Source organism: Myxocyprinus asiaticus, chromosome 21, assembly GCF_019703515.2.
Source record: "Myxocyprinus asiaticus isolate MX2 ecotype Aquarium Trade chromosome 21, UBuf_Myxa_2, whole genome shotgun sequence".
NCBI lineage: Eukaryota > Metazoa > Chordata > Actinopteri > Cypriniformes > Catostomidae > Myxocyprinus > Myxocyprinus asiaticus.
In genome coordinates this window covers 47,020,131-47,046,420 of record NC_059364.1, presented here as the reverse complement: position 1 = coordinate 47,046,420, position 26,290 = coordinate 47,020,131, and the positions used below count along the sequence as shown (strand labels likewise).

The 26,290-nt window shown below is 42.3% G+C and overlaps 1 protein-coding gene across 2 annotated transcripts in view; it reads right to left on the bottom strand.

Moving 5' to 3' along the window:
• LOC127411723 (slit homolog 1 protein-like) overlaps nt 1–26,290 on the bottom strand; it is a 180,612-nt gene that overhangs the window by 131,018 nt on the left and 23,304 nt on the right. For both annotated transcript variants that reach the window (XM_051647428.1, XM_051647430.1), the window contains exons 3-4: nt 17,604–17,675; nt 14,781–14,852 (exon numbers count right to left, since the gene is read on the bottom strand). In XM_051647428.1, the coding sequence (XP_051503388.1) occupies nt 14,781–14,852; nt 17,604–17,675 (144 nt within the window). The remainder of the gene's footprint in view (nt 1–14,780; nt 14,853–17,603; nt 17,676–26,290) is intronic.

Sequence of the window (26,290 nt, the reverse complement as noted above, 5' to 3'; positions counted from 1 at the left end):
ACTTTTTAAATCACATGCATTAACACACTAATTCTGACAACTCTAATTACGAGTGATTATAATTTTTTCTCCATTAGGGGTTTTCCTGGGTCAAAAATGATTGAGTAGTACGAGTGATCCCGCTCTGAGCTCTGCTGTCTCTGGAGCACAAATTTCCGGACGCCTGCTGGACTCGCATGCACTTTGGAGCTCCAGAGACAGTGCGCGCCACAGTGATGTGAAACATTCGCATGTCAGATGAGAAGAATATCATTGACATGTCATTGAATTTGCTTCGGCGGCCACAGAAAACTTTTCAATGCCAGAAAAACCCTGTCAATATCTCTTCAATTCTCCTGGTCTCATGTGAAGCCCTGCCCACTGATAAATACTGTAAGGCCACACTGCACACATGGATATTTACATATCGCGATATACATGATATAGCAAATTCTCTATCGATTGTTACTTTATATCGTCACCACGATATATATCATCATATCGCCTAGCCCTAATATTATATGATATTATATATTATAGTATATTATTACAATGAAAGAGTGGGACAATCAAAGAAACCAAAGGAAAGATTAAGGCTACATGGAAAACATTGATTGTGCTCGACTAGGAATCACACTACCATAACGAACCATGAAGACTGTAACCGCATTTATGAAAAGTTTGTTAATGCTTTGCAGTTACTTGGATTTCTGTATGAATGTGTCTAAAATGTGATCTAAACCTTTAATAATGGATTTGTCTGACTGAAACATGGCTGAGAGTGATAAATATTAACCCTGGCAATCCTTGTAAGAATGGCCATGATGGAGTGTTTCTTGGATCAATGACCTACACTGAGGCTTGGGAACTGACACAAATTGAAATCTCATAACATAAATAATGAACTATCTGGGCGTAAAAGGGTCAAGTATTGTATCCCTCAAGGTTCTGTCCAAGGGCTACTACTGTTTAACTGTACTTGACACCACTAAGGAACATTATGGTATTAGACTACACTGCTTCACAGATTATGGAAAATTAAAAATCAGCTTTGATTGTGTCCAAAGAGTAACGAAACAATGAAAATAGGAACATTTTTTTAGTAACTGTGTAACTCTGTAAGACCATTAAATGTATAATCATTTGTTCTGACCTGAATTGCGCATATAAGTAACATCTGTAGAACTGCTTAACTTCATCTAGGGAGAAACTCAGTCATAATGGAGTGGAGAATTTAAGACATCTTGACTGTAATACTTTGTTTGCAAGATGTTCCTCTGGATCTCTATGTAACAGACGTTTGGTTATCTTGTTAATTTCACACACTAAAAAAATAAAAAAATAAAAATGATTTGGTGGTAAACTTATTTGTATTATTTTGTATTATTTTTTACATTATTCTTCTAGGTAAATTAATATGATTTCCTTTTTATTTATTATACATTTATACTTTTAAACACAGCTATACTAAAACAAACATTTCATATCATAGGTGGAACATGTAAAAGGCTGGGGAAGGCTGGCCATGAGCATGATGTGTATATTAATACAATACAGGTATCGAGAGGGAATTCTGTTTACTGCTCAGGGATCATGCTGCTCGTAACTGCTGGTCTAGTATCAGTTTTCCCAAAACAAGTCCAAACCTTAATTACTATTAAGAAGGGAAAAGCTGACTCTAGATCAGCGGCTGTAGCCAAATTAATCTTAAATCGTCTGAGTGGCCGATTGCTATGTTTGCAATTAGAATGTCTTCATTTCTGAAATAGTGTAATTCTTGGATTAAAACGTATTTATTAGTTTATGGTAGCAAACTTCTGGTTAAAAAAGAGGTCATTTTTAGTTTTTTAAATTAGCCTATGTCAATTCATGACTAAATCAATAAGCCTAAATCTAAATCTAAACCAGCCAGCACTGAGATGATCTGGTGAAAATAATTCTTTGAACTTGTGAATAAGACTTTTCAAGTCATAGCTGATTGATGAATTCATGTCGGTGTGGGACTGCGTTTGATTATGGTGTATGCAGGACAGTGCTTATTACTTATTATTCAACTTTGCAGTTATGCCTATTACCCAAAACACATCAATTATATATGTGTGCTCTAGCCTTCGCTTTAATAATAGTCAATATGAGTACTGACGTCTGTGTAAATAACAATAATAAACAATTTATTCTTCTGGTGTTTTTTTGTATGGAATGTGAACGTTGTTCAGTAGGTGGTACCTGAGATTTGAAAATCTGTTTTATTGAATGGCTCCAGATGGCAAGAAGAAAGTCATTTTCCAGTTCAGTCTGCGACTGCGGACAGAGGTACTGATGAGAGAGGTGAGTTTAGCTGCAGCTCTGATTAAAATCGATGTAAAAATGTGTTTTTTATTGCAAAAACTTGTATTTTGTTTATTGAAAATGTGATTTAATGTTATTTTAGCATGAATGAAGAGTGTGTGAACTTAAGCGTGTCGTTTTTGAGAGTATTCATGAAAAGTGGTTAGAAGCTCATGTGGATGTGTGAATTAATTCTCTTTGCTGGCTGGTTGACACGAATACTAGGGGAAAGATGTTCTGGTTACTTTCATAACCTCTGTTCCCTGATGGAGGGAACGAGACGTTGTGTCGATGTAGTGACACTAGGGGTCACTCTTGGGAGCCCCAAACACCTCTGCTTTTTTTAAAAAAAGGTCAATCAGAATTGGCAAGTGGAATTTGCATGCCACTCCCCCGGACATACGGGTATAAAAGGAGCTGGTATGCAACCAATCATTCAGGTTTTGTGCTGAGGAGCCGAGACCAGGTTCCGGCCATTTCAGTGGGTAGTTCAGCGTTGTGGCAAGAGGGACACAACGTCTCATTCCCTCCATCAGGGAACGAAGGTTACGAAAGTAACCAGGACGTTCCCTATCTGTCACTCACTCGATGTTGTGTCGATGTAGTGACACTAAGGGTCCTATACAAAACACCACAACTAGCTGAACTGTGTTACGTGAACTGGTGGTGTGTGATGGGCAGACTACTGTGTGCCTCATAGCCAGGCCATCACATAACTTCCCCCAACGCTCTTATGGGCGTCGAACGGTCCATCAGGAACAAGTTGACTGCCCAACTACAGGGACAGGCTAGCCCAGCCGAGGCCTCTTTTCCCTCTCTTTTCTCCCCAAAAAGAGTGGAATTTGTTAACTGACTGGGAGCCATAGATGTCTGCGTCGGGGGGTGTCCCTCCCAAGGGGAAGACACCGTGGAGACCACACCTCGCCCAAAAAGAAGGGGGGGTATTTTGAGTGGAATACATCACATGTCTTACCGAGTCTTGTCGGAAGAATGTCATGTGGAGAGGTCCCATGGTAGGTCCTTCCCAAAGGGGAGGAGTTTCTACAGAGCATGGCGACCGGGGGCAGAGGGGCCTCTGCCCAAGGAAGATGCAGTTTGCCATCAGGGAAACAATTTTGCGGAAGATATCACATGGGGTCGCCTTCGGGAAACCAGCACATGTGGAGCACCTACCTCAGTACAGGGGCTCATTACCACACGTACTGGGCGAGTTTCTCTGCAAACTCAGTTGCCAGAGGGCTAAGGAGGAAAGTCATCCAGGGATCACAGTCTGTGAACACGACTGGGAGACTTCACCTCAAGGGAAAGGCGCTATGCAAAAGTGGTACACCTGGCCAGTTGTCCCGGAACTTACCTGCTCGTGCCTGCCAATACACAGGACGAGACCGGCTCAACCCGGAGATTGTAGAACCTCGCAAAGGTGTTGGGTGTTGCCCAGCCCGCTGCTCTGCAGATGTCTGCCAAAGAGGCGCCACTGGCCAGGGCCAAGGAGGCTGCCACACTCCTGGTGGAGTGGGCTCATAACCCCGCAGAGGGTGGCACGTCCTGAGCCTGATATGCCATTGTGATGGTGTCGATGGCCTAGTGGGCGATCCTCTGTTTGGAGACAGCGCTTCCTTTCCGCTGGCCACCAAAGCATACAAAGAGCTGCTCGGAACTTCTAAGATCTGCGTATGATTCAAATAGATGCGTAAAGCTTGCACCGGACACAGCAATGCCAAGGCTGGGTCTGCCTCCTCCTGGGGCAGTGCTTGCAGGTTCACCACCTGATCCCTAAAAGGAGTCATGGGAACCTTGGGCACATAGCCCGGTCGGGGTCTCAGGATCACGTGAGAGTAACCCGGACCGAACTCCAGGCACGATTCGCTGACAGAGTACACCTGCAGGTCCCCTACCCTTTTGATGGAAGTGAGCGAAGTCAGGAGGGCAGTCTTCAAAGAGAGTGCCTTAAGCTCAGCTGACTCCAAGGGCTCAAAGGGAGCTCCCTGTAGACCCCGAAGGACTACGGAGAGGTCCCATGAGGGGACAAGGTGCAGTCCGGAGGGATTCCCGAGCGGTGTGGCTGCTGCTGAGGATGCCATATGCCCAAGGAACCTCTGAAAAAGTTTCAGTGAAACCGCTGTTCTCTGTCTGAACACCTTCGGACAGTTCAGCACCGACTGTGTGCGCTTGTTTGTGAGGCGTGCTGTCATCGAGACTGAGTCCAACTCCAAACCGAGAAAAGAGATGCTCTGAACCGGGGAGAGCTTGCTCTTTTCCAAGTTGACCCGAAGCCCCAGTCGGCTGAGGTGCCAGAGCACGAGGTCCCTGTGTGCACAGCAACTCTCGAGAGTGAGCTAGGATTAGCCAGCCATTGAGATAGTTGAGGATGCGGACGCCCACTTCCCTTAGCGGGGCAAGGGCAGCCTCTGCGACCTTTGTGAAGATGTGAGGGGACAGGGACAGGCCGAAGGGGAGGACCTTGTACTGGTAAGCCTGGCCTTCGAAGGCAAACCGCAGGAAGGGTCTGTGTCCAGGTAAGACCAAGACATGAAAGTACGTGTCCTTCAGGTCTACTGGCGTGAACCAATCTTGATGCCGGACACTCGCTAGAATGCGTTTTTGCATCAGCATCTTGAATGGGAGTCTGTGCAAAGCCCGGTTCAGTACTCACAGGTCCAGGATTGGTCGCAACCCACCGCCTTTCTTCGGTACGATGACGAAAGGGCTGTAGAACCCTTTCTTCATCTCGGCAGGAGGGACAGGCTCTATCGTGCCCTTGCGCAGAAGGGTAGCAATCTCTGCACGCAAGGTAGCGGTGTTCTCGCCCTTCACCGAGGTGAAGCGGATGCCGCTGAACCTGGGCGGGCGCCTGGCGAACTGATTCGCGTAGCCGAGTCGGACGGTCTGGGTCAGCTATTGTGATGGGTTGGAAAGCGCAAGCCATGCGCCCAAACTCCGGGCAAGAGCGACCAAAGGAATGATCACATCAGACGTACCGGTGGGTGGGGCCTCGCAGTGGGACAGAGCTCGAGGTGCCACGTCAAGGGGACTCGAGCCCCATGGCCGTGCTGAGTCCAGGGACATCGAAGCACTTACCTGGCTCCTGCTGCCCACCATAAGATTGGCCGAGGAGGGGAGATGAGGAATCTCGTCCCTGTAGTCCACTGGAACCAATCCCATGTGGGCATGTTTGTGCCACAGCTGGGCACACAGGGGTGGGGGGTCCGCCGCTGGAGCGCCATACCTGCCAAAATGGGACGGTGGTCGTGACGACGGCCTTGCACACTGGATATGTGACCCAGTAGACGAGGGAACCATTCTTTTGTCAGGCTTTTGGGTGCCGCAGCCTCCTGGGCATGCGGCGACAAAAGATTCTCCTCCCGGCCCACCACTGGGGGATGGAGTGGTCTGTCGACCAGCCCCAGAGAAGTGGGTCTCCTCACCCCTGGGTTGCCCGTCTCAGGGGCACTTCGAAGCCTTCCTCGGGTTCTTAGTGGCCGGCCATGAGACGGGTGACGTCTGCTTCCTGTGGAGGGCTCCACGCCGGAGCCGGGCCACAGGGGCGGGCTGCGGCGGAGCTGGTGTTGTTGCTGCAGGAGGATTCCCTTGGAGACGAGCAGACAGGGTGCGGGGTCTTAAGCCATGCTGGGGCAGGATATGTTGTAAGACCTCCGTCTGCTTCTACACCGCCGAGAACAGCTGGGCAAAGTCCTTGAAGCCGTCGCCAAACAGGCCAACCTGGGAAATGGGGGCATCAAGGAACCGTGCCTTGTCCGCCTCTCCCATCTTGACCAAGTTGAGCCAAAGGTGGCGCTCCTGGACCACCGGGGTGGACATCGCCTGCCCGAGAGACTGCGCCGTGACCTTCATCGCCCGGAGAGCGGGGTCGGTCACCGAGCACAGTTCCTGCATCAATCCCGGGTTACAATTACCCTCGTGCAGTTCTTTTAGCGCCTTGGCTTGGTGTACTTGCAGGAGAGCCATGGCGTGCAGGGCGGAGGCGGCTTGTCCAGCGGCACTGCAGGCCACAGTTGTCAGGGATGATATAAACCTACAGGCCCTGGACGGGAGCTTTGGGCGCCAGCGCCAGGTGGCGGCACTCTGCGGACACAAGTGCACCGCGAGCGCCTTATCCACCTGGGGGATCACCGAATACCCCCTGGCCGCTCCACCATCGAGGGTAGTGAGAGCGGGGGAGCTGAAAGACCGGGACCGGGCAGTAAAAGGTGCCTCCCACGATCTTGTCAGCTCCTCATGCACTTCCGGGAAGAAACCCCGATCGTCGAGCCGCGAGGGTTCAGGGGAGAGTGGAGGGTTCCACTCTAGCCTGACGCTCGCGGTCGCCCGAGAAAGCATGTCCGTCATTTCCGCGTCGGCATGAGACTGGGCGAGCGTTCCTGAAGGAGGAAGACCAGATGAAGCCTCTGTGTCAGACTGGATGAGCCCGCTCTCCGATGCTGCGCTCGATAACTCATCGTCTTCCGGAGCTCTGAACGAGAAGTCGAACTCGCGCTGAGATGAGCCGGCGGTCTCGTGCAAGAGCCCGATCAGGGAAAGCGAGCATGCTGGGGAATGGGAGGTCCGTGGGGGGATACCCGGCGGAGGTGGTCCCATTGATGTCCCCAAATCGCCCCCAGTGCTAACCAACGTGGCCTCAAACCCATAGGTAGAAGGACCGGTGTGGTTTTCTTACGAAAGCAAGCCGCGACCGCAACGTTGCCATGGTCATGTTCTCGCAATGAGGACATGACTCATCCATGAACGATGTCTCCGCGTGGGCAGTGCCCAGACACGTAAGACACGCGATTGTGGCCGTCAGAAGCGGAGAGATATTGACCGCAACCAGGAATAACACACAAACGGAAAGGCATCTTTAAAAAGATGTTCCGTGTGTGCCGCTCTTTTACAAAGAAAATATACTCTTTTTAGAATATACTCTTTTAGTTGTTTCTGCCGTCTCTCCACGGGTGCAGAGGCGGAGAAGCCGCTGAAATGTGCCGTAGAATCCAGCAGATGAGGTGACTGCACGGATGAATTCAGCTTCAATGAATAGAACCGCTCGGCTCCGAAGAGAAAATCTGAATGAGTGGTTGCATACCCGCTCCTTTTATACCCATATGTCCGGGGGAGTGGCATGCAAATTCTCATTGGCCTTTTTTAAAAAAAGCAGAGGTGTTTGGGGCTCCCAAGAGTGACCCCTAGTGTCACTATATTGACACGACGTCGAGTGAGTGACAGATAGGGAACCACAGATATTCATGTTTTTTGATAAACACCCTTTTTTATTCATGTTTCCCCACCCATATTTATTTTATTGTTTTGAGCTCTATTATTGATTTGGGCTCATTTAAAATGTTTCATGCTGGATAAAACAGTATGTTATGTGTAAATGATTTGAGCATACGTTATGTAAGTCAATATAAAAATGTAAAACGTAAGAGTTTTTTGATAAAACAGTCTTTAATTCATTCAGAAAAAAAGGCCTGTTTGATCAGCATTTGTGGTGTCCGGAATCATTCATTCATTCATTCACACAACGCAGAGTTATTTTTGTAACAAATGGAGCAGCTGTTCACAGACCAACTCCACACTGACTCTCCATATCTGGCATGCAGTATCAAAAGCTGTTCCTGAGCTTTTATTGATAAGAAGTATACCAAAAAGCCATGTGTCATAAACTGCTGTAAACAAATTCACTTTCACTTTTCTTCCTGATGTTTCACCCAACACACATCTTTGGTGTGAAAATCCAAAAATACCTATGAAATAATAATGAAGTCTGACATTTGTTTCTACAATAATATATACTTAAATACTATATTGAGAGCACTGATAAGGTGCCCAATCTGGAATCCTCCCACATATTTCCACCAAAAGAACAGGGAGATGGGTCACTTTATTTTTCCCATCCATCTAAAAAAAATCATTTAATTTACAAATATCATATGAATTGAATGCTCCAACATTTCTTGGTTGTAAAAAAAATATATAACTTCTGACCTTTGCATCAAAGCCAGCTTGTGATGGCTGAAAATCTCTTCACTATACAGTTGCGTCACTTTTGCGCAGGTATTTCAGTGTGAAAAACTGTGTATTCACTAACCAACTGCAATCTAGTTTAAGCAGGTGCAATTAGAGCTAAAGTAGCGCTGCATCTTGAGTATTTAAATTAAGTCATTGTCATTCCTTTCTATGCAAACACCCCACCTTTCTATGTAAATTAGGTTCATTATAGATTGCGTGTCATTCACAAAACCCCATTCTATTTGGTCGCAATTTACAGGAGGAAAGCAGGTGGTAAACTGAAGAGATGTGTTTGTAAATTTTCTAGTGAACATGGCAGCAGTAATTCATCAAATAATGATCTAATGATGTTAAAAAGCATAATAAACTGGCATACTGTATATCCAGATGCGTGGAGTAGTCAAGCACACTTTTAGCATGTTAAAGTGGTGGAATGATGTTTTGTCCTGCTGCATCCTCCACAGTACCGGCCCACACAATCAGAACTGTGCCATTCAAATTGCGTTCAGCAAGCTTTTGCAGTTGTTATCTGCATAATTCCTTTAGTGAATCGGGTGCTAAACCAGCACAGACAGCATGTGCAAATAACCAGTATTTTTATCTGTTTTTATCCATTCTTATTGAATTTCCCCCTCAGACTTAAATTGCTTAAATTACTTAAACTACATATCTGTTTGTAAGCATAAGCTCCGGCACAGCACCATTTCAGTGAAAAAGGGGTATGCAAGAGTGCACAAAGAGTCGAGCTTTGCTTTACGAGTCCACAATCACAAAGACTCTGTCCCCTCCTGTGGGCTCAAACTTTGATTGGCTTCTTATGATCAGCAAGCCAATGGAGCTATGAGAAAATTATTTTTGAGACCCAGGTGATCCACTGCACATTGCATGTGTTAGTATGAATGTGGTGGTCTAATTGACCTTCTGCTTACATGCTCAGTTTGACAGCTCTTCGCTAGTCTTCGTAATGGGGGCCTTGAAGGACGCAAGAGGGTGAATAATGGTCTACTAAATGGCAGAGGAGTTTCAGGACATGTCAGGCCCCATTGTGCCATTCTTTATCACGCCTGACCCAAAATCAAACATGCAGGTCCCCCATCTCCTTGGTGACATTGCAGGGCCCCACAATTGCTTAGAGACCGAGAACAATGGCAGCCTGGGAAAGCACATGTCGCTAGTAAAGGCCAGTTTCTTTTACTTGGACAAGAGGTGGCATAGCACTGATTTACAAACACTGAGGTAGTTAATGGGAGGTAGTTAAACATCTTCACTGATAAACATGGATCTTCTGGAGAAAAAAAAGCTCCTGGATTCTCCTCTTTACAAATGTATTTGTAACACTGCATGACCACTAAAATTGAACTAATGAGAGCAAAAATGCAACTAAAAATGGTAAAGCAAAAAAAAAATAATAATAATAATAATTTTTGTCTGAAAAATTGGTACAAAATAAAGTTACATTTAAGTTTGTTTCAAGTTCAACTAGAATTTAACAAACAGGAAAGTAAACACCTCAAACCATCTCATTTTCATATCACTTTCTTCATGCACTGTATGTCAGGGAAATTAGGAAAATTAAGAACATTCCAGATATGGATAAATAAACTAGTTCTGAAACAAAATTTATTAAAAAGTTATTAGATACCATATGAGATGGCAGAGAGTTTTGTCTTGTACAAAGCTTATAGTGAGTGGCGGTCCATCAGAGGTGGCAAGGGAGGCTAAGCTTCCTAAAAAATTTATTCAAAATCAATGTAACAACAAAAGTCATAAAATTAACAGTTATTTTAATCAATTTACCAACTATCATGTACAACTCAGATGCCTTTAATGTAAAAATAAGTTTTTTGTTTTATTTTACTTTCATTCATGGTAGCCCAGGTGAGTTTGAGTGACTGTATGAATCTGTATGAATGCCAGAGGAGGTTAACAGCATAAAAGCTCCACTCATTAGTAAACTTAATAAAGTTATTCAAATTAACATTCAAATGATGCAACATGTCATCTGCTTCTGTCCAAAATGTAGCCAAAAAAAGCAAAACAGAAGCAAAATTACATTTGCCTCCTGGCATTAATAACATTTCAGCCAATTAGCTTTCTGTATCACGTTAATGCATCATCAAGCCTGCTTGATGTGGGAAAAACAAAAGTTGAAGAAAGGGTTAGGGTTAGCCCTGACCTTTAAATTTAGCCAAAATATTGATGAAAAAAGTTATTGGAGGATCTTAAAACAAGTGAAACACTTTTACCAAGTGTGTTGACACTGTGTTGGCTTCGCTGAGGCTGAGCGGCATCCACGTCATGAACTACCTCGACAATTTGCTACTGTTAGCGCAGTCGGACGAGTTAGTATGTAAGCACAGGGATCTGTCTCTTACGCATTTGGAACACTTGGGCCTCAAAGTCAATTGGGTGAAGAGTGTATTGGCTTTCATGCTCTGATCTGTAAGGACATTACCATGGCTGTGTCATACAAAAATTGCCAAGGGGTAGTTTGTTTGTGCCCAGTTTTGTCTCTGGCACGTCGTATTCTCCTCTGAAGTGAGAAGCATCTCATCTCTCTACATGCAGTGCACATTCCCAGTCACCTGAATTGCAGAGCAGACCTGCTCTTGCCACAGGAAGTCAGACCCAGGGAATCCTCAAATGGTTCAAATTATTTGGGAGGTATTTGGGGAAACCAAAGTGGATGCCCTTGTTCAGGAAATGGCCAGCGAAATGAAGGTATGCAATCCCTCCTGTTCACTTGCTACATCAAGTGTTGTGCAAGGTTCAGGAAGACAAGGACACTGTGTTGCTGGTTGCACAGAAGAGGTGGATCTACGCTTTGAAATGGCCCCTTTTTGTTGCCTGGTGTTCCTCCCAGGGCAAGGACCTAGTGCATTGCTCTGTGCACATGGTGCTATACTTCTTACAGGAGCTTTTGGAAGCAGGGCTCCCTCCATCCATGCTCATAGTCTATGTCACTGCTGTAGAAGTGGGACATGACCTTCAGTGTGGGATTTTGCTTAGCAAACACCATTTGGTCAGTACATTTTAAAGGGGAGCTTGACGGCTGAGGCCCTCTCGCCTAAATCTAAAGTATTGGTTTAAGAGAGACAACAAAGTTGCTAGATACACTAAATGTGAACGAGTGAACTACTGTTGTAGTTGTTGTTTTTTTCCCCAAGAATACAATGTATTTCTGTTTTGACATTACTGTTCTGTTGAAAGCTGAAACGATCTCTTCATTTGACAACAGGTTTCAGAGTAGTGAATGCAATAAAAATTGTTCTTCAAACATTGTCCATTCTTGGGAAAAGTTCATTAACTGTGGCTCACAACAGAAGTCAAGATTTTTACTGAAAAATGACTTAAATTCTATGACTATCCAATACCACTGTATTGAAACTATGGGCTGAGATATTCATTCAAATTTCTCTTTTTATGTTCTGCAGAAGAAAGTCATACAGGATTGGAACAACATGAGGGTGAGTAAATTATGACAGAATTGTCATTTTTGGGTGAACTATTCATTTAAATTCCTTACTATTCCCATCCCTACTCATGACCTCCACTAAAACCACAGTTCAACTGCATACACAAGCACGCTTCTTGTACAAGTCTACCTGATAATGTGTAAAACAGAGATGTGGACATGTGCTACTTGGATGATTTGAATTATTTGAATCATGGCACAGTTTCATTCAGGACACAAAACATATTTCTCCCATCAAGTCTCCACCAAGAAAGCAAAAGCACTATGAACAACTTGCAAGTGTCTTACCTTTAGAGATTTCTGAGAGTGAGCTAGCAAGGACACTTTGCCCTGGATTCAGTCCAGGTCTATATGACGAGGCTTGTACAGTCCATGGCAACTGAATTTGAAAATCACATCTCTCAACCTCAGTGCACACTGTCAGAGCAAACACTCGCTGAGAGAAAAGCTATTTACCTACTGTAGCATTATTTTTTCACAGCCTCACAGGACGTGAATTCTTCAGCATGTTCAGATACCTTATGTCACCAATAACAAAACAAATATGCTCAGAAATAATTACAAAACAAAGTTTGTCTGTTTGGAAGGAATAGCATTTATTCTTCATAGACTTCAACATCTACTTGGCATGAAAGGCAAAGCACTGCACTAAGTCAAAGGCACCACTTTCCTGTCTAACTGGGCCAAGAACAAGGACGTAGTTATTCCAGTAGCCAGAAAGCTGTGTCCCTGCAGGGTTCACCTGTAGTTACTGCCAGCCTCCCACATCCTCCTCACAAAGACATACAGTAGATGAGAGCTCAGATGGTAATGAAGAGAATATGAATGCTGCATGGGAGAAGACCTCTTACTGCTAGAAATTACAGAGACACCTCACCCAAACACTCTACACACTACAGAAGGACAGCAACGATCTATTAAGGAAAAATGTTAAATGCGTGATTTACAACGTTTGTTCCCATTTCAAAATATGTAGCACCGATCAAAGTCCAGAAGCAACTCTCAATCAAACAAAAATGGGGTGACATTTTTAATTTTGTGACTTGTTTCAGTGGCATTGTTGGGCATAACCTTGCAGTCTGACTGGCAACATGCATCAGCACTGTACATAGTGACTTTAAATCTGGGGCAGCAACAGCGGTAAACACTAAAAAGGTCCTTAATACAGCTACCCATTAGCATTACCTTTCGTCTCAGTGGTAGTTGCTTAGCTGGTGTATGACCCACCCATGTAATTATAATTTATATATATATATATTGCTTGTTGAACATATTGTGGCAATTTCCTGGTGAAATAAACACTAGAGCTGGTACAACAACAACAACAACAACAGCTTTTATTCACTTTCACATAAATCACAAGTATTAGATTATCAGTTCATAAACACTTTTCACTCTGTTCCTCACACAATGCTACTTTATGACATCTTAACACTTTTACTATTGTGTGTAACTTGTAAGGCGATACATTTATTGTTTGCAGTACATAAGCAACTTCATTTACAAGCCTATTCAAACGCAATCAACTCAAGCAGTAGCTCGACTGATAGAGCATTGCACTTGCGATGCAAAGGACCGGGGTACCAGTACTAACCAGTTTAGTTAGCACAGTGGACATTTCACCTCGGAATTGCCACCATACGTGCAATGAGCCACATCATGTCATTTTGCAAGAATTTGCAGGAGATCAGGCTGAAAATGGAGCACTTTGAAATTGGAAGGATACGTGGTTTGATAAAGACTCATAAGCATAAGCATTTGTGTGTGATACCGAGGCCTACATTTGTAGTTCCAATGCATGTACAATAAGATAAAACAAAAAGTCAAAAATGCCTTCAGACCTTGGAAAAAGGCATGTTGTTTTTGGGAGAAGATTGTTGCTGGGAATGCACCCTAATAAGAGACCAGGTAAATCATCTTCCTGCTGCATGTGTAATCCAGAGAGGTCATGAGAATGTGAAAATGCTGAAGACCATTGTCAAACTGTTTTATTGGCACCTCCCATGTGATCCGGTATGCTCGATGACATCAAGCAATAAAATAAAACATGTTTTGGGTATGAGCTCTAGAAAGGGGTTTTCAGAGCTCGTTACATCTAGAATATATCAAAATGTTGGCACTAAGTTTTTGTGATTGGCTGGTGGAGAAGAAAAGCAGAAACCGAGCAGTCTGCAGTTTCTCATGTCTCATTAATAAACCCGAGATGTCTTCACAGCTCGCACATTCCTTGATCATGTACATTTTTTATAGAACCAGACAATTGTGTAATGACTTATGCATGTCATATCTATCCATAATTTCTCAAACAAGCGTGTTTAACAGAGCAGGTTATTATGAGTAAGAGACAGTTGCTCATTATTTCAGTCCAGAGGGATGGGGCTGTTTTTCCTTCTCTGAAACATTGAAAAATTGTCACTCCTGCTGCCCGCTGAGTCAAAGCCTCTTCATTTTTTATATTTCACAGTGAATACTGTCCATGAATATTACAAGAGAGCGAAATTTAGAATCTGTTGTACATGGAGAACTGTGTGTTTTGCCCTCCTTTCATCTCTCCCACTGTCTCCCTCAATGTCATTAAATTCCATGTCCCACTCGTTCTGAATATTTCAGTGTTTTTTAAATATCTTTTTTTGGCTTCCACTTCTTTCAGATGGCTTTACGGTTTCTCTGTTGCTCTCACTGTATAAATCATAAAAAATCAACAATTTATGAAATCTCATTGTGCCAATTTACAAAGGCAGGAAACAGAAAAAATCAGTCAGTCCGCATATTCCCAACGGCACACAACAGAGTGTCTCTTTCCAGGAAGAGTCCTGAAAGCCTATCTAAATCTGACAGTCTTTCACTCTAGAAACTGATTTTTATAACTGTGTGTACTGTGTCTAAACAGTGCTATCACACTATAATAAATCTCTGACATGAACTGAAATAATCAGCATATCATACCAGTGACCTGAAAACCAAGCCACAAAATGTAGAAAAAGGGACTTACAGTCTCGACAGAGCCGCATTCTTCTGAAACAGAAGCTCTGGAAGCTGGTGAAGTTGGTTCCTGTTCAGACGGCTTAGAAAAGAAGAAACACACACATACACAGACTGAGCAACTAGTGTGTAACTGACTGAGGTTAGCAAACTCATATCTATGATCAAAGGATTGTTTTGCATAAAGATCTCAGTAAATGCCTCAAGAAGGCAGAATAGGGGCTAAAGCTCAGGGCTGCTCACCAGAAGGTTGGTGGTTAGAGCCCTGCAAGAAGCAACCATCATCATTGTATCCTTGATCAAGACACTTAAGGCTGATTCTTCTGCATTGAACCTATGCTGTAGCATATGCCGTAGCCTGATGGGCACCTCTGCGTAACTGCGCGTCGCGTCGACGCAGACCACAACATCAGTGATTGGTGCACTTTGTAGCCAGAGACTGCCCCCCAGGATGATGGCAATGATATCTGAGGTAGTGTCACATTTTACCTAGATTATTTCAATATCTGTGCATCATATCACATTGTATTTGGATTCGTAACCATTAAAGTTGGGAGCATCTGCTGTTTTTGTTCTGTTTGTGTTCCATGAAGACGAGAAATGCGAAAAAAGATATAGGTTTACAGCTTATAAACTCTAAAAGCTTTTCTTTTTTTTTCTCAGGGCTTTTACTTGATATTAATTTGATATGTGAAATAATATGTGTTGTATTCTACTTGCAAACTCTCCGATCTGCACAATGATTTGACCGTATGTTTGACAGTAATGTGTACACTAAATAATCATATTTCATAAGTTATGGAAAAAGAACTTCTTAATTGTCATCAAATTAAAAATCACCTGATAAAAGTTGGTTATATTGCCTATATGCATTGTAAAGTCTTTAAAACGACACCCATTTAGTGTTCAGTACGGAACTTCAAAAGTATGCCAAAATATGTATTTATTATTATTATTTAAGACTCAAGAGAAAGCATACAGTATTTTTCTCATTTATTTGCTCCCTGCAATGCAGCCAACATGTATAATAAATAACATGTAGTCTACCTAAATTTCAACATGTTCACATACATTGAACTTGTTTTTAATGCTACAATAATTAAAAACATACTTTTGAATCCACAAATTTGTTTATTAATGAATGTATAATTAGCATTTTGACTGTGTAAAAAATGTGACACCGATGACTGAACTATAATTGTAAACTAACGCATTGGCCACTACGTGGAGCCTACGCTGTAGATTCGATGCAGAAGCATAAATCAGCCTTTAGTCTCATTCTTAGTCCAGGGGGACTGAACCTACTGTAAATGTACTGCAAAATTATTTTGATAAAAGTGTCTACTAAACAACAAACTGGCTGTAATAGATTGAAGAATGATTGACAACGACTAAATGTTCTCAAAATTATGTCTGTATTTCCTCGTTCTTTGTTGAACACAAGCCATAGAGTTTCTAATTTACAATCAGTCGTTAGGGGCTTTCACCCATCAGCTGTCAGAGAAATAGAAACAAATGTATGTATAAATGTAAATCATGTTTTAAATGTGTACTGTACCATGTAAATAATATTATTTTAAAATGTGTAACCCAAGTAATATAATTGCAATGTAACAAAGTCAGTAAATGTAATCTGATTATTTTTTTAAGTATTCCCTTACACTGGTTTTGAGAGTAATTACATTTCAGAAATTAGATTACTTTGTAATCAAGTTACATCCAACTGCCCTGGAGTATAGAGGGCGCTCTGTGTCGTGCTCAAGAAGACATCTGGAACCAGATGTTACTAACACACCAGAGGAACACTCATTATAAAGTCACAGGAAGGTCCCGATGGATTTCTAAAACCATCTTAAAAGACTGAAGGCAATAATGCTTAAGTGAGTAATTTCTGTGCCACTAGCTTCACTAAAAAGAATGCAAAAATAAGTATTGTTTTCAAACACTCCCCCGTCTCTCTTTGATCAAACAAACAGATAGTCCCGCCCCAAACTCATGCCATTAGTCAAGCCAATGATGCTGTGTTGGGCTGGTTGGGCCACTCAAAACAAACAGAGCAATTTGGGGGGGCCTGAGTAGCTCAGTGGTAAAATATGCTGGCTACCACCCCTAGAGCTTGCTAGCTCGCTAATTCGAATCCCAGGGCGTGCTGAGTGACTCCAGCCAGGTCTCCGAAGCAACCAAATTGGCCCGGTTGCTAGGGAGGGTAGAGTCACATGGGGTAAACGCCTTGTGGTCGCTATAATGTGGTTCATTCTCGGTGGGGCGCGTGGTGAGTTGAGTGTGGTTGCCGCGGTGGATGGCGTGAAGCCTCCACATGCGCTATGTCTCCGTGGCAACACGCTCAACAAGCCACGTGATAAGATGCGCAGGTTTACGGTCTCAGATGCGGAGGCAACTGGGATTCGTCCTCCACCACCCGGAATGAGGCGAATCACTACGCGACCATGAGGACTTAAAAGCACATTGGGAATTGGGCATTCCAAATTGGGAGAAAAAGGGGAACCCCCCCCCCCAAAAAAAACAAAAAAACAGAGCAATTTGTATAGCGCCATTACTACAAATGGCTTACTTGTAGTTGTCTCTGCATAATAAACTGGGATTGAAAAAAATATTTTAACAATGAAAAAATTACACACTTAAGCTTACTTGCATTAAAGTCCAGGAGAGTTTTTTTTTTGTTTTTTTTTGTTTGTGGAAAAAAACTTGCATTAAAGTCCAGGAGAGTTTTTTTTTTTTTTTTTTTTTTTTTTTGTGGATTTACCCTCTACAATGAGGTAAAAGTTATTAATTATCCTAATACTGAGTTAATGTTGATTCCCACAACACTTACAGTCTCTCCAGCTCTCTCATGTCATCAAACACGCCACGCTCCACAGTTCCAATCTGGTTCTCCATGAGCTGCCTGTTTAAAGAAGTGAAGACACAGGAAACAACTTAAAACTCCAGCAGGTGAGATATGAAAGCTTGGTTGCTGGTGGGCTAGTGGACACACAGGCTTGTGGACTAATACACATGCATTGAGGTCTCATGGAGATGATGGAACCTTGGCAAAAGGGAGTTTTGGAAGGAATGGGGCCAGGAAAAGAGCCTGTGACTGTGGAACTTGTGCTCTAGAAGAAAAAAGACACCGCTGTATGAACCATGAAAGATGGTGAGTTGGACCATTGACCCTCAATATAATCAGGGATACCAAATACTGCAATTCTGATTTTAAAACAGAATGTGCTTTATGTTCACTGTAGATTCATCCAACTGCCAGAGGGATTTTTTTAGGTCACATTTTTGAAGAATGTTTTTCATACGAATAGAAAATGGTATTCTCCCCTGTGAGAGTTTTTGCAAGCATTTTGGTTTTGTTAGTTTTCTGTTATTTATTTACATGCTTCTTGTCTTTATTTTTTCCCTCCATCATCAGAGGTTTTGTTTGTATTCTGTTTTTATTTTAATAAAGCCCAGTACTTTGCCTCCTGTGTTTGGGTCCCTCTTTCTACCATTCTTGACATTACGTATTTAAAATACAAAATATTAGTAACTGTATTCCACTACAGTTACAATTTAAATCATTGGTAATCAGAATACAGTTACATTCAAAAAGTATTTTGATTACTGAAGAGATTACTGCATTTTATTCTCATTTGTTTAATTTAATATTGAGTCTATTCAGTTAAAAACTTTTGCGATCCGAGGAGCATTTGAACAGCGGTGAAAGACTTTAAGATGTGTTACATTTATATGAGCAGACAGAGAAGTAAGTTTGAAGTAAGTTTGGAGCAGAAGAAATAGAAATAAAACAGGAATGTGAAAATTGTCATGTGGACATTTAGCTTTATGCTAAGCTAAATTGCTATTTCTAGCCCTTAAATACACCTGTACCAGGCACGATTATATTTTTTATCAAGAAAATCAGCATTAGGCAGTTCCGGTTTAGTGTCTGCCATGTGAGGTCACAAAGTCAAGAGCTTTGCAAACCACTTTTTAAAAGTTGCCTCAATATGGTATACAATGCTATCTTTTGCATTTTGCACAATTATAGGTGATTCCTACAACAACTGTACCTGATCTCTTAGCCTTTATCTGGGTTAATACCATGTCTACGAAAAGCCAACGACAAAACAAGACTGACTCAGCCATTGCTAGTAGTGGCTCATCGCCGGAATCAGCTAAATGTGATGAGCTGTCCTTACCTGAGAGCATTGCGATTATGGCTACAATTAAAACGCTGGAGGGTGTATATAAAGTTTGATGCACACGCCGCCGCAATTAGAGGTGAAATGTCCTCTATTCAAGAAGAAATGCATAACGCACTCTCATCCTTGAAAGTGGATGTTAAAACCCAAGGAGAGTACATAACATAGTCTAGAGTCTGCTACCTCGGATTGGACAACCAGTCTACACTCACTCGAGCCAAATGTTGTTTCTCTCCAGAAGCAGATACTTTACAAACTAAATGCACTGAATTAGAGTGCCGTTCCCGAAGAAGCAACCTCCGTCTGGTAGGAATCCCAGAGGGTCTGGAAGGCCCACAACCAACGAAGTTCATGATTTGTTTTCATCGTTATGATGTTAAAGAGGATATTCTGCGAAAGGTGAGTCAGGGCAAACAGCTCAAATTCAATTACAAAACTGTTTTCGTCTTCCCGGATTTTCCTCCTGAAATTGCCAGGAAACGCGCCACCAGTAGAGGTTTTAACCACCATGCAAACCACGCAATTGCATGGAGCCCCGGAAGTTGGGGGTGCCTCCGCCACGGTAGGAAAGCTCCGCAAATACTGCTTGAGAGGTGACATGCTGTTCTGGGTACACACGCGCGATACACGTTAGAAGCCGCTGGGTCGGGGACGGGTCAGTTTTTCAAGTTGGGTTCTGGTTTGTAATTTTTGAAAAAATATATAGGCCATCCGAACTTGTTTTGCCCATGCACTTTCACTCACAGATACGCATGAACAGATGAGTTAGGGGCCATTCACATCGAACGTGTTCTTGCGTACATCTGCTCTGTTTTTTCATTGTTTTCCTGTGTAAACACGCACTGGACGAACATCCTTGACTGCTGCACCATGTTTCGCTGTTTCTTAAGTGTCTTAAGCAGGACTGGCACATTTTTAGACACTGTGTCAAGTTAATAAGAGCTTCAGGTTTCAAAAATGCATGTCAAGACACCTGCGTTCTGCTTCATTCGTTGCACTGTGTCTAGATTGTTTCAGAATATAAGCTCCAGGTGAAAGTTAAGTAAATAAGACAAGAATATGTTACTACTGTATATAACAAATCCTCAAAATAATATCATATTATAATGACAAACTGGACAACTATAAATAATTGTTGGGTTATAATATTAATAACAACTGAATTCCAAAATGTTACTGGGTGAAGTTGTTTTGTAAAAAATATATGTAGGTAAATATTGCTTTTTTATCACTGTATTGTGGGCAAACATGCATTTATTATCTTTAACTAGATTTTTATTTCCTAATTTTTTTTTTTTTTTTAATATACTTGGCTACAATGGTTGATAGGATGAATTTAAAATTATGATTTTAAATACATTTTATGTAATTTTTTAAGCAAATATTTTCTAAATGGGGCCAGTTGGTCGGTTGCTTGGGGCCTCAGAAATCGTAAACCTGCCCCTGCGCACCACCTATTATGAGATGGAACGACAGCTGAGAACCGTCCCTGAGGTGAAGTATGGGTTCTGTTCTGGCCCTGCCAGGGTTAATTGTTGTAGCATTTTTTTGCTCCCCCTGCTTGTCATTTTATATTCTGCAGTTCAAACTACTCAGTTTCCAGGGCTACGTTTCTCAGAACAGCCTTGCTGTCTGCATTTGTCTTTCAGTTTATTTGTATTTTATGTACATTCTGGATGCTAATGCATGTGTAGAAATAATTGGACTCAAAACCTTTTATGTAAGTTTATTTATGCAATGTTTATATTTTATTTTACAGTTTTACACAGTTTACTGTGTCACAGAGACTGGAATTCACCTGCTAATGTCATGACAGTTCTACGCCTCCTTCACAGCATGGCGGGGAGAAAGAAGAATCCTCTGATGAAGCTGTGACATCAAAATGCACCAAGGTTTGTGGCAAGGTGTTTAGTGAGAAATCATGCTCTAAAATATGCATTGTTAATGTTTGTCCTGCTGGCTGTTGCAACCAAGGAAGATGGATTTACGCCATAATAGATGAGCAAAGCAATAGATCTCTGGCCAGATCAGAGTTTTTTTTACATGTTCAGTGTGCAAGGAACTTCTGCACCATACACATTAAAGACATGTGCTGGAGTACCTGAAACAGCTGGCAGAAAAGCTACTGGGTTCATCATTGAATCTGCAGATGGTGAGATCAGTTTCCCAGTTCCTACTCTCATAGAATGCAATAGCATGCCAGAAAACAGAAGCGAAATACCAACGGCTGATGCTGCTCTGCATCATAGCCACCTAAAAGTGATAGCCGACAAGATACCACCAATAGATCCAAATGCTGAAATACTGCTTCTGCTGGGAAGAGACATAGTAAGGGCATATAAAGTCTGCAAGCAACTTAATGGCCCTCATAATGCTCCGCATGCCCAGAAACTAGACCTCATCATTGGAGATGTGTGTCAAGGAAAAAGTCACAAGCCAACTCTGGTGAACTGTATGAGTACGTATGTTCTAGAGGATGGCAGACCAAGCCATTTCAGTCCATGCGATAGTCGCATCATTGTGAAGGAGAATTTTAATGAAAATAACTGGTACCAAAACCCATCTCTTATGCCACGCTGTCAAGTATACCTATCAAAATACAAACCTCGACAGTCAGTCTTTCAGCAGACCAAAGACGACAATAAATGTGCTCCTTCAGTCAAGGATCAGTTATTCCTGAACATCATGAAAGAGGAATTTTTCAAAGATTTAAGTAACAGCTGGGTAAGACCAATGCCATTTCGTAAGCCAAGGAGACGCTTGCCTAATAACAGAGAGTATGCTATAAGACGATTCATGTCTCTCTGTGGCACCCTTGACAAATAATGAGAGATCACTTTTCAGAGTTCATGCAGAGAATACTTGACAATAACTATGCAGAGCTAGCACCTCCTCTACGGGATGGCCAAGAGTGCTGTATCTTCCATCATTTGGTGTGTATCACCCCCAAAATCCAGACCAAATCTGTGTTGTATTTGACTCTAGTGCACAGTTTGATGGAGTATCTCTCAATGATGTACTGCTCTCAGGCCCTGACCTCAACAATAGCCTGTTAGGTGTCCTCATAAGATTTCGAAAGGATCCTGTCGCTATCACAGCCGATATACAGCAGATGTTTCACTGCTTCTTGGTCCGTGAGGACTGTCGTGATGTTTTGAGCTTTCTGTGGCATCATGACAATGATCTGACTAAGGAGGTTGTGGACTACAGGATGCGAGTTCATGTATTTGGGACTTAGGCGTTCACCCAGAGAAGGAGAAAAAGAGCATGGCGGTGATGTGAGGAAATTAATTGAACAGGATTGCTATGTAGATGATGCTTTAAAGTCATTTCTTACAGAGGAAGAGGTGATCAATGTACTTAAACGGGCACAAGAGATGCTAGCTGTCTCAAACCTCAGGCTTCATAAAATTGCTGCAAATAGGGTCAAAGTAATGGATGCCTTCTCAAATGAAGACCTGGCAAAAGACATCAAATACCTTGACCTATCCACGGATGACTTACCTGATCAGCGCAGCTTGGGGGTGCAATGGAATCTAATGTTGGACACATTCACATTCCAAGTACCTGACACTGAAAAGCTTTACACACGTAGAGGAGTGCTTTCAACAGTGAACAGCTCATTCGATCCCCTTGGATTCCTGGCACCAGTAACAATTCAGGGCCATTTACTCTAAAGAGAACTCTCATCACAGGCACATGAGTGGGACACACCCCTTCCTGAGAACAGGCATGAAGAATGGACACAGCGGTGTGACTCATTGCAAGATCTGAGGAATCTGAACATTCCACGCATGTATGTATCCATTCCTCTTTCTAAAGCCAAACACACAGAAATATGTGTCTTACCAGATGCCTCCATGAAGGCTATTCTCTGCTGTTGCATTCTTGATTCTCGGATCAAGAAGGGAACACAGAGGTTGGATTTATCCTTGGCAAGGCAAGACTGGCCTCAAAGCATGATCTCTCTGTACCTAGCCTGGAACTATGTGCTATGGTCCTAGCTGTTGAACTGACTGAACTTATTACAGAGGAGATTAACTTAAAACCAGGCAGAATAAGGTTCTACACAGATAGTAGAGTAGTGTTAGGCTACATCTATAATCAGTCAAGACGGTTCCATGTATATGTGAGCAACAGAGTGCAGTGCATAAGACAGTTTACTCAGTCTGAGCAATGGAGGTATGTTCCTACTGAACAAAATCCCACTGATCACGGCTCTCGATCTGATTCATCTGCCAAGCTCGAGACCACAACCTGGCTCTCAGGACCTTCATTTCTGCACTATCCACCAAAAAGCTCTTTGATAATCCAACCTCATACGACCTCATTGACCCAGATAGGGATGTTGAAATCCACTCAGAGGTTAAAGCCCTGTCTACTCACATCACAGTGAATCAGTTAGGTACAAAAAGGTTTGAGCAGTTCTCAGACTGGAGAACAGTTGTCAGAGCTGTGGCTCGGCTGCATCACATTGTCCATTGTTTTGCCAATACAAGCAATGCTAGTCAGTGCACTGGTTGGCATTTGTGTTCAAAGGGCTTATCTGTCATGGTTCTCATGAAAGCAAAGGAAATCATAATCAAGAGTGTACAACGTGAAGTGTATCCAGATGATCTGAAATGCATCACTTCAGCGAGTGAAATTCCCTCCCATAGTCCACTTTTAAAGTTAAATCCAATCATTGACAGCAATAGTTTGTTGAGGGTTGGTGGACGCATCAGACAGTCAGAGCTAGGAGAGAAAGAACCAAATCCCCTCATCATCCCAGCTCACCATCACATTAGTTTTACTGGTCAGACATTTTCATGAACGCGTGCAGCATCAGGGCAGATATTTAACTGAGGGCACCATTAAATCTAATGGCTTTTGGATAATTGGAGCTAAATGATGCATTAGCAGTACTATTCAGAGGTGTGTTACTTGCCATAAGCTGAGAGGCAAGATGGAGGAACAACAGATGGCCGACCTCCCAGTGGAAAGGCTTCAAATGGATCCACCCACTCCTATGTCAGCCTAGATGTGTTTGGGCCTTGGGAGGTGATCTCATGGCACACAAGAGGTGACCAAGCCAATAGCAAGAGGTGGGCGGTGTTGTTCACTTGCATGTGTACCAGAGGAGTTCACATCAAGGTGATTGAGACAATGACCTCCTCAAGTCTCAGGAGATTCTTTATTATTAGAGGTCCTGCCAAGCAGCCATGCTCTGTTTGTGGAACAAATTTCGTTGGTCCCTTTAAAGAGCTTAAAATTGGTGAGAATGAACAAACAAAAGTGAGAGAATACCTACTTGAGCAAAAATGTTCCTGGATCATTAATCTGCCGCACTCAACCCATATGGGTGGCGTCTGGGAGTGTATGATTGTGATAACATGACGAATCCTGGATTCAATGCTCCTCCAAGTCAGGTACACACAACTTACACATGAATTCTTAGTGACATTCATGGCCAAGGTCACAGCCATCATTAATGCACGTCCCCTAGTCCCTATCTCCTTGGATCCTGAATACCCTTTCATCCTAACATCATCTATGCTCCTGACACAAAAAATGGCAATCTCCCAACTCTGCATGTTCCACTGACATGTTCCAATGTCAGTGGAAACGGTTTCAAACTTTAGCAGAAACATTCTGGAATAGGTTGAGGAAGAGAGTATCTCGGGACACTTCAGAGCCATCACAAGTGGCTTCACAAACATCCTAACATTAAAGAAGGTGACACTGTTCTGCTCAAAGACAAGCACGTTAAAAGGAATGTGTGGCCAATGGGGATAATTGTGAAGGCTGTTCCCAGTAAAGATGGTATGGTGAGGAAAGTGGAGGTGAGGACTGTTCAGCACGGGGCAACAAAAATCTATCATAGACCTATATCTGAATTGGTATACCTCCTTTCAACAGATCAAACTGTTTAGTCCAGTAGCAGTTAGTGTAAATGGTCTCTTTAAGAAACCAGACAGGGAGTGTTCTGGCCCTGCCAGGGTTAATTGTTTTAGCGCTTTTTGCACCCCTGCTGGTCGTTTTATATTCTGCAGTTTAAACTCCTGATTATTCAGTTTCTGGGGCTACGTTTCTCAGAACAGCGTTGAACGGGGCATGTCCACGCATGTTTATTTTGCCATATCATTCCTGCTGCTTCACATTAACAGTACTTAACGAGGCACTGCTTGTAAGTAAAGTTTGATTACTTATAATTGGTATTGAGTTATATTTTATATTATTTTGTATGTTTATGAAGGATTGCAGGAAAGTAGTAATTAGGGTTTCCACCAGTCCCGTAAAATACGGGATCATCCCGTATTTAAAGATAAAATGATGTGTCCCGTATTGAATCAGTACGGGGTATGATTTGTCCAGTATTTCAGCTGGTCAGATGGCGTCACGGTGAAATAGTTCCAGATTGCCAATTTAACATAGATATAAGCTGGAAAATTTGCCTACGGTGGTAAGGGACTGTCTGAAAAGTCCACAAATGGTGGTAAAACTGTGGAGTTTTTTTCTATATAGATCTTCAATAAGTTCAAACAATGTATGAATACAATCAAAAAGACAAGTACAGGTGAAGAAAAAAAATAAACAAATAAAATAAATACAAATAATAAAAAAAAATACAAAATATGTATAAACCATCCAATAAGATAAGGATAAAGACAAATAATCGCAAAAATTAAAATAAATATATTTTTAACATATAAATAATGTATTTTTTTTTTATAAGTCATGGGTCAGGAAATTTCTAATTTTAGCATATAAGAAAGGATATACAATTTTTATGAATAACGCATATTATGTGGTTAGGGGCCGTGATTCCTCCACCACCCCTCCCCCCACCCCAAAATAAGTGTCCCTTATTTTAATACTTCAAAAGTGTAATTGTTTTCATATGCATCAATGTGAAATCCATGCTTTTGTATATATTACAATAACTTTATACTGCTTAAGATATTATTAAGCATTTGTCTTTCAGTTTATTTTTTATTTTATGTACATTTTGGATGCTAATGCTTGTGTAGAAATAATTGGACTCAAAACCTTTTATGTAACAGTTTATTTATGCAATGTTTATATTTTATTCTACAGTTTTACACTGTTTACTCAGTCGATGACTTCCTGGTAGCATGAATTATTGAGTGAAAATGCTTAGCTTGCTGGATATGAAGCCAGTATAGGTTCAAAGGTCTCACCGGCTTCAGAATCACGCAGAACGGCATCGAACACAAGTTTGACACCCCGACAGCGGCAATGGATTTTGTGAGACAACACCTATTACCACCTGAGTAAATGGGTACAAGGTATGGCTGGTTTTGGACTAATTAAAGGCAACAATTTTTTC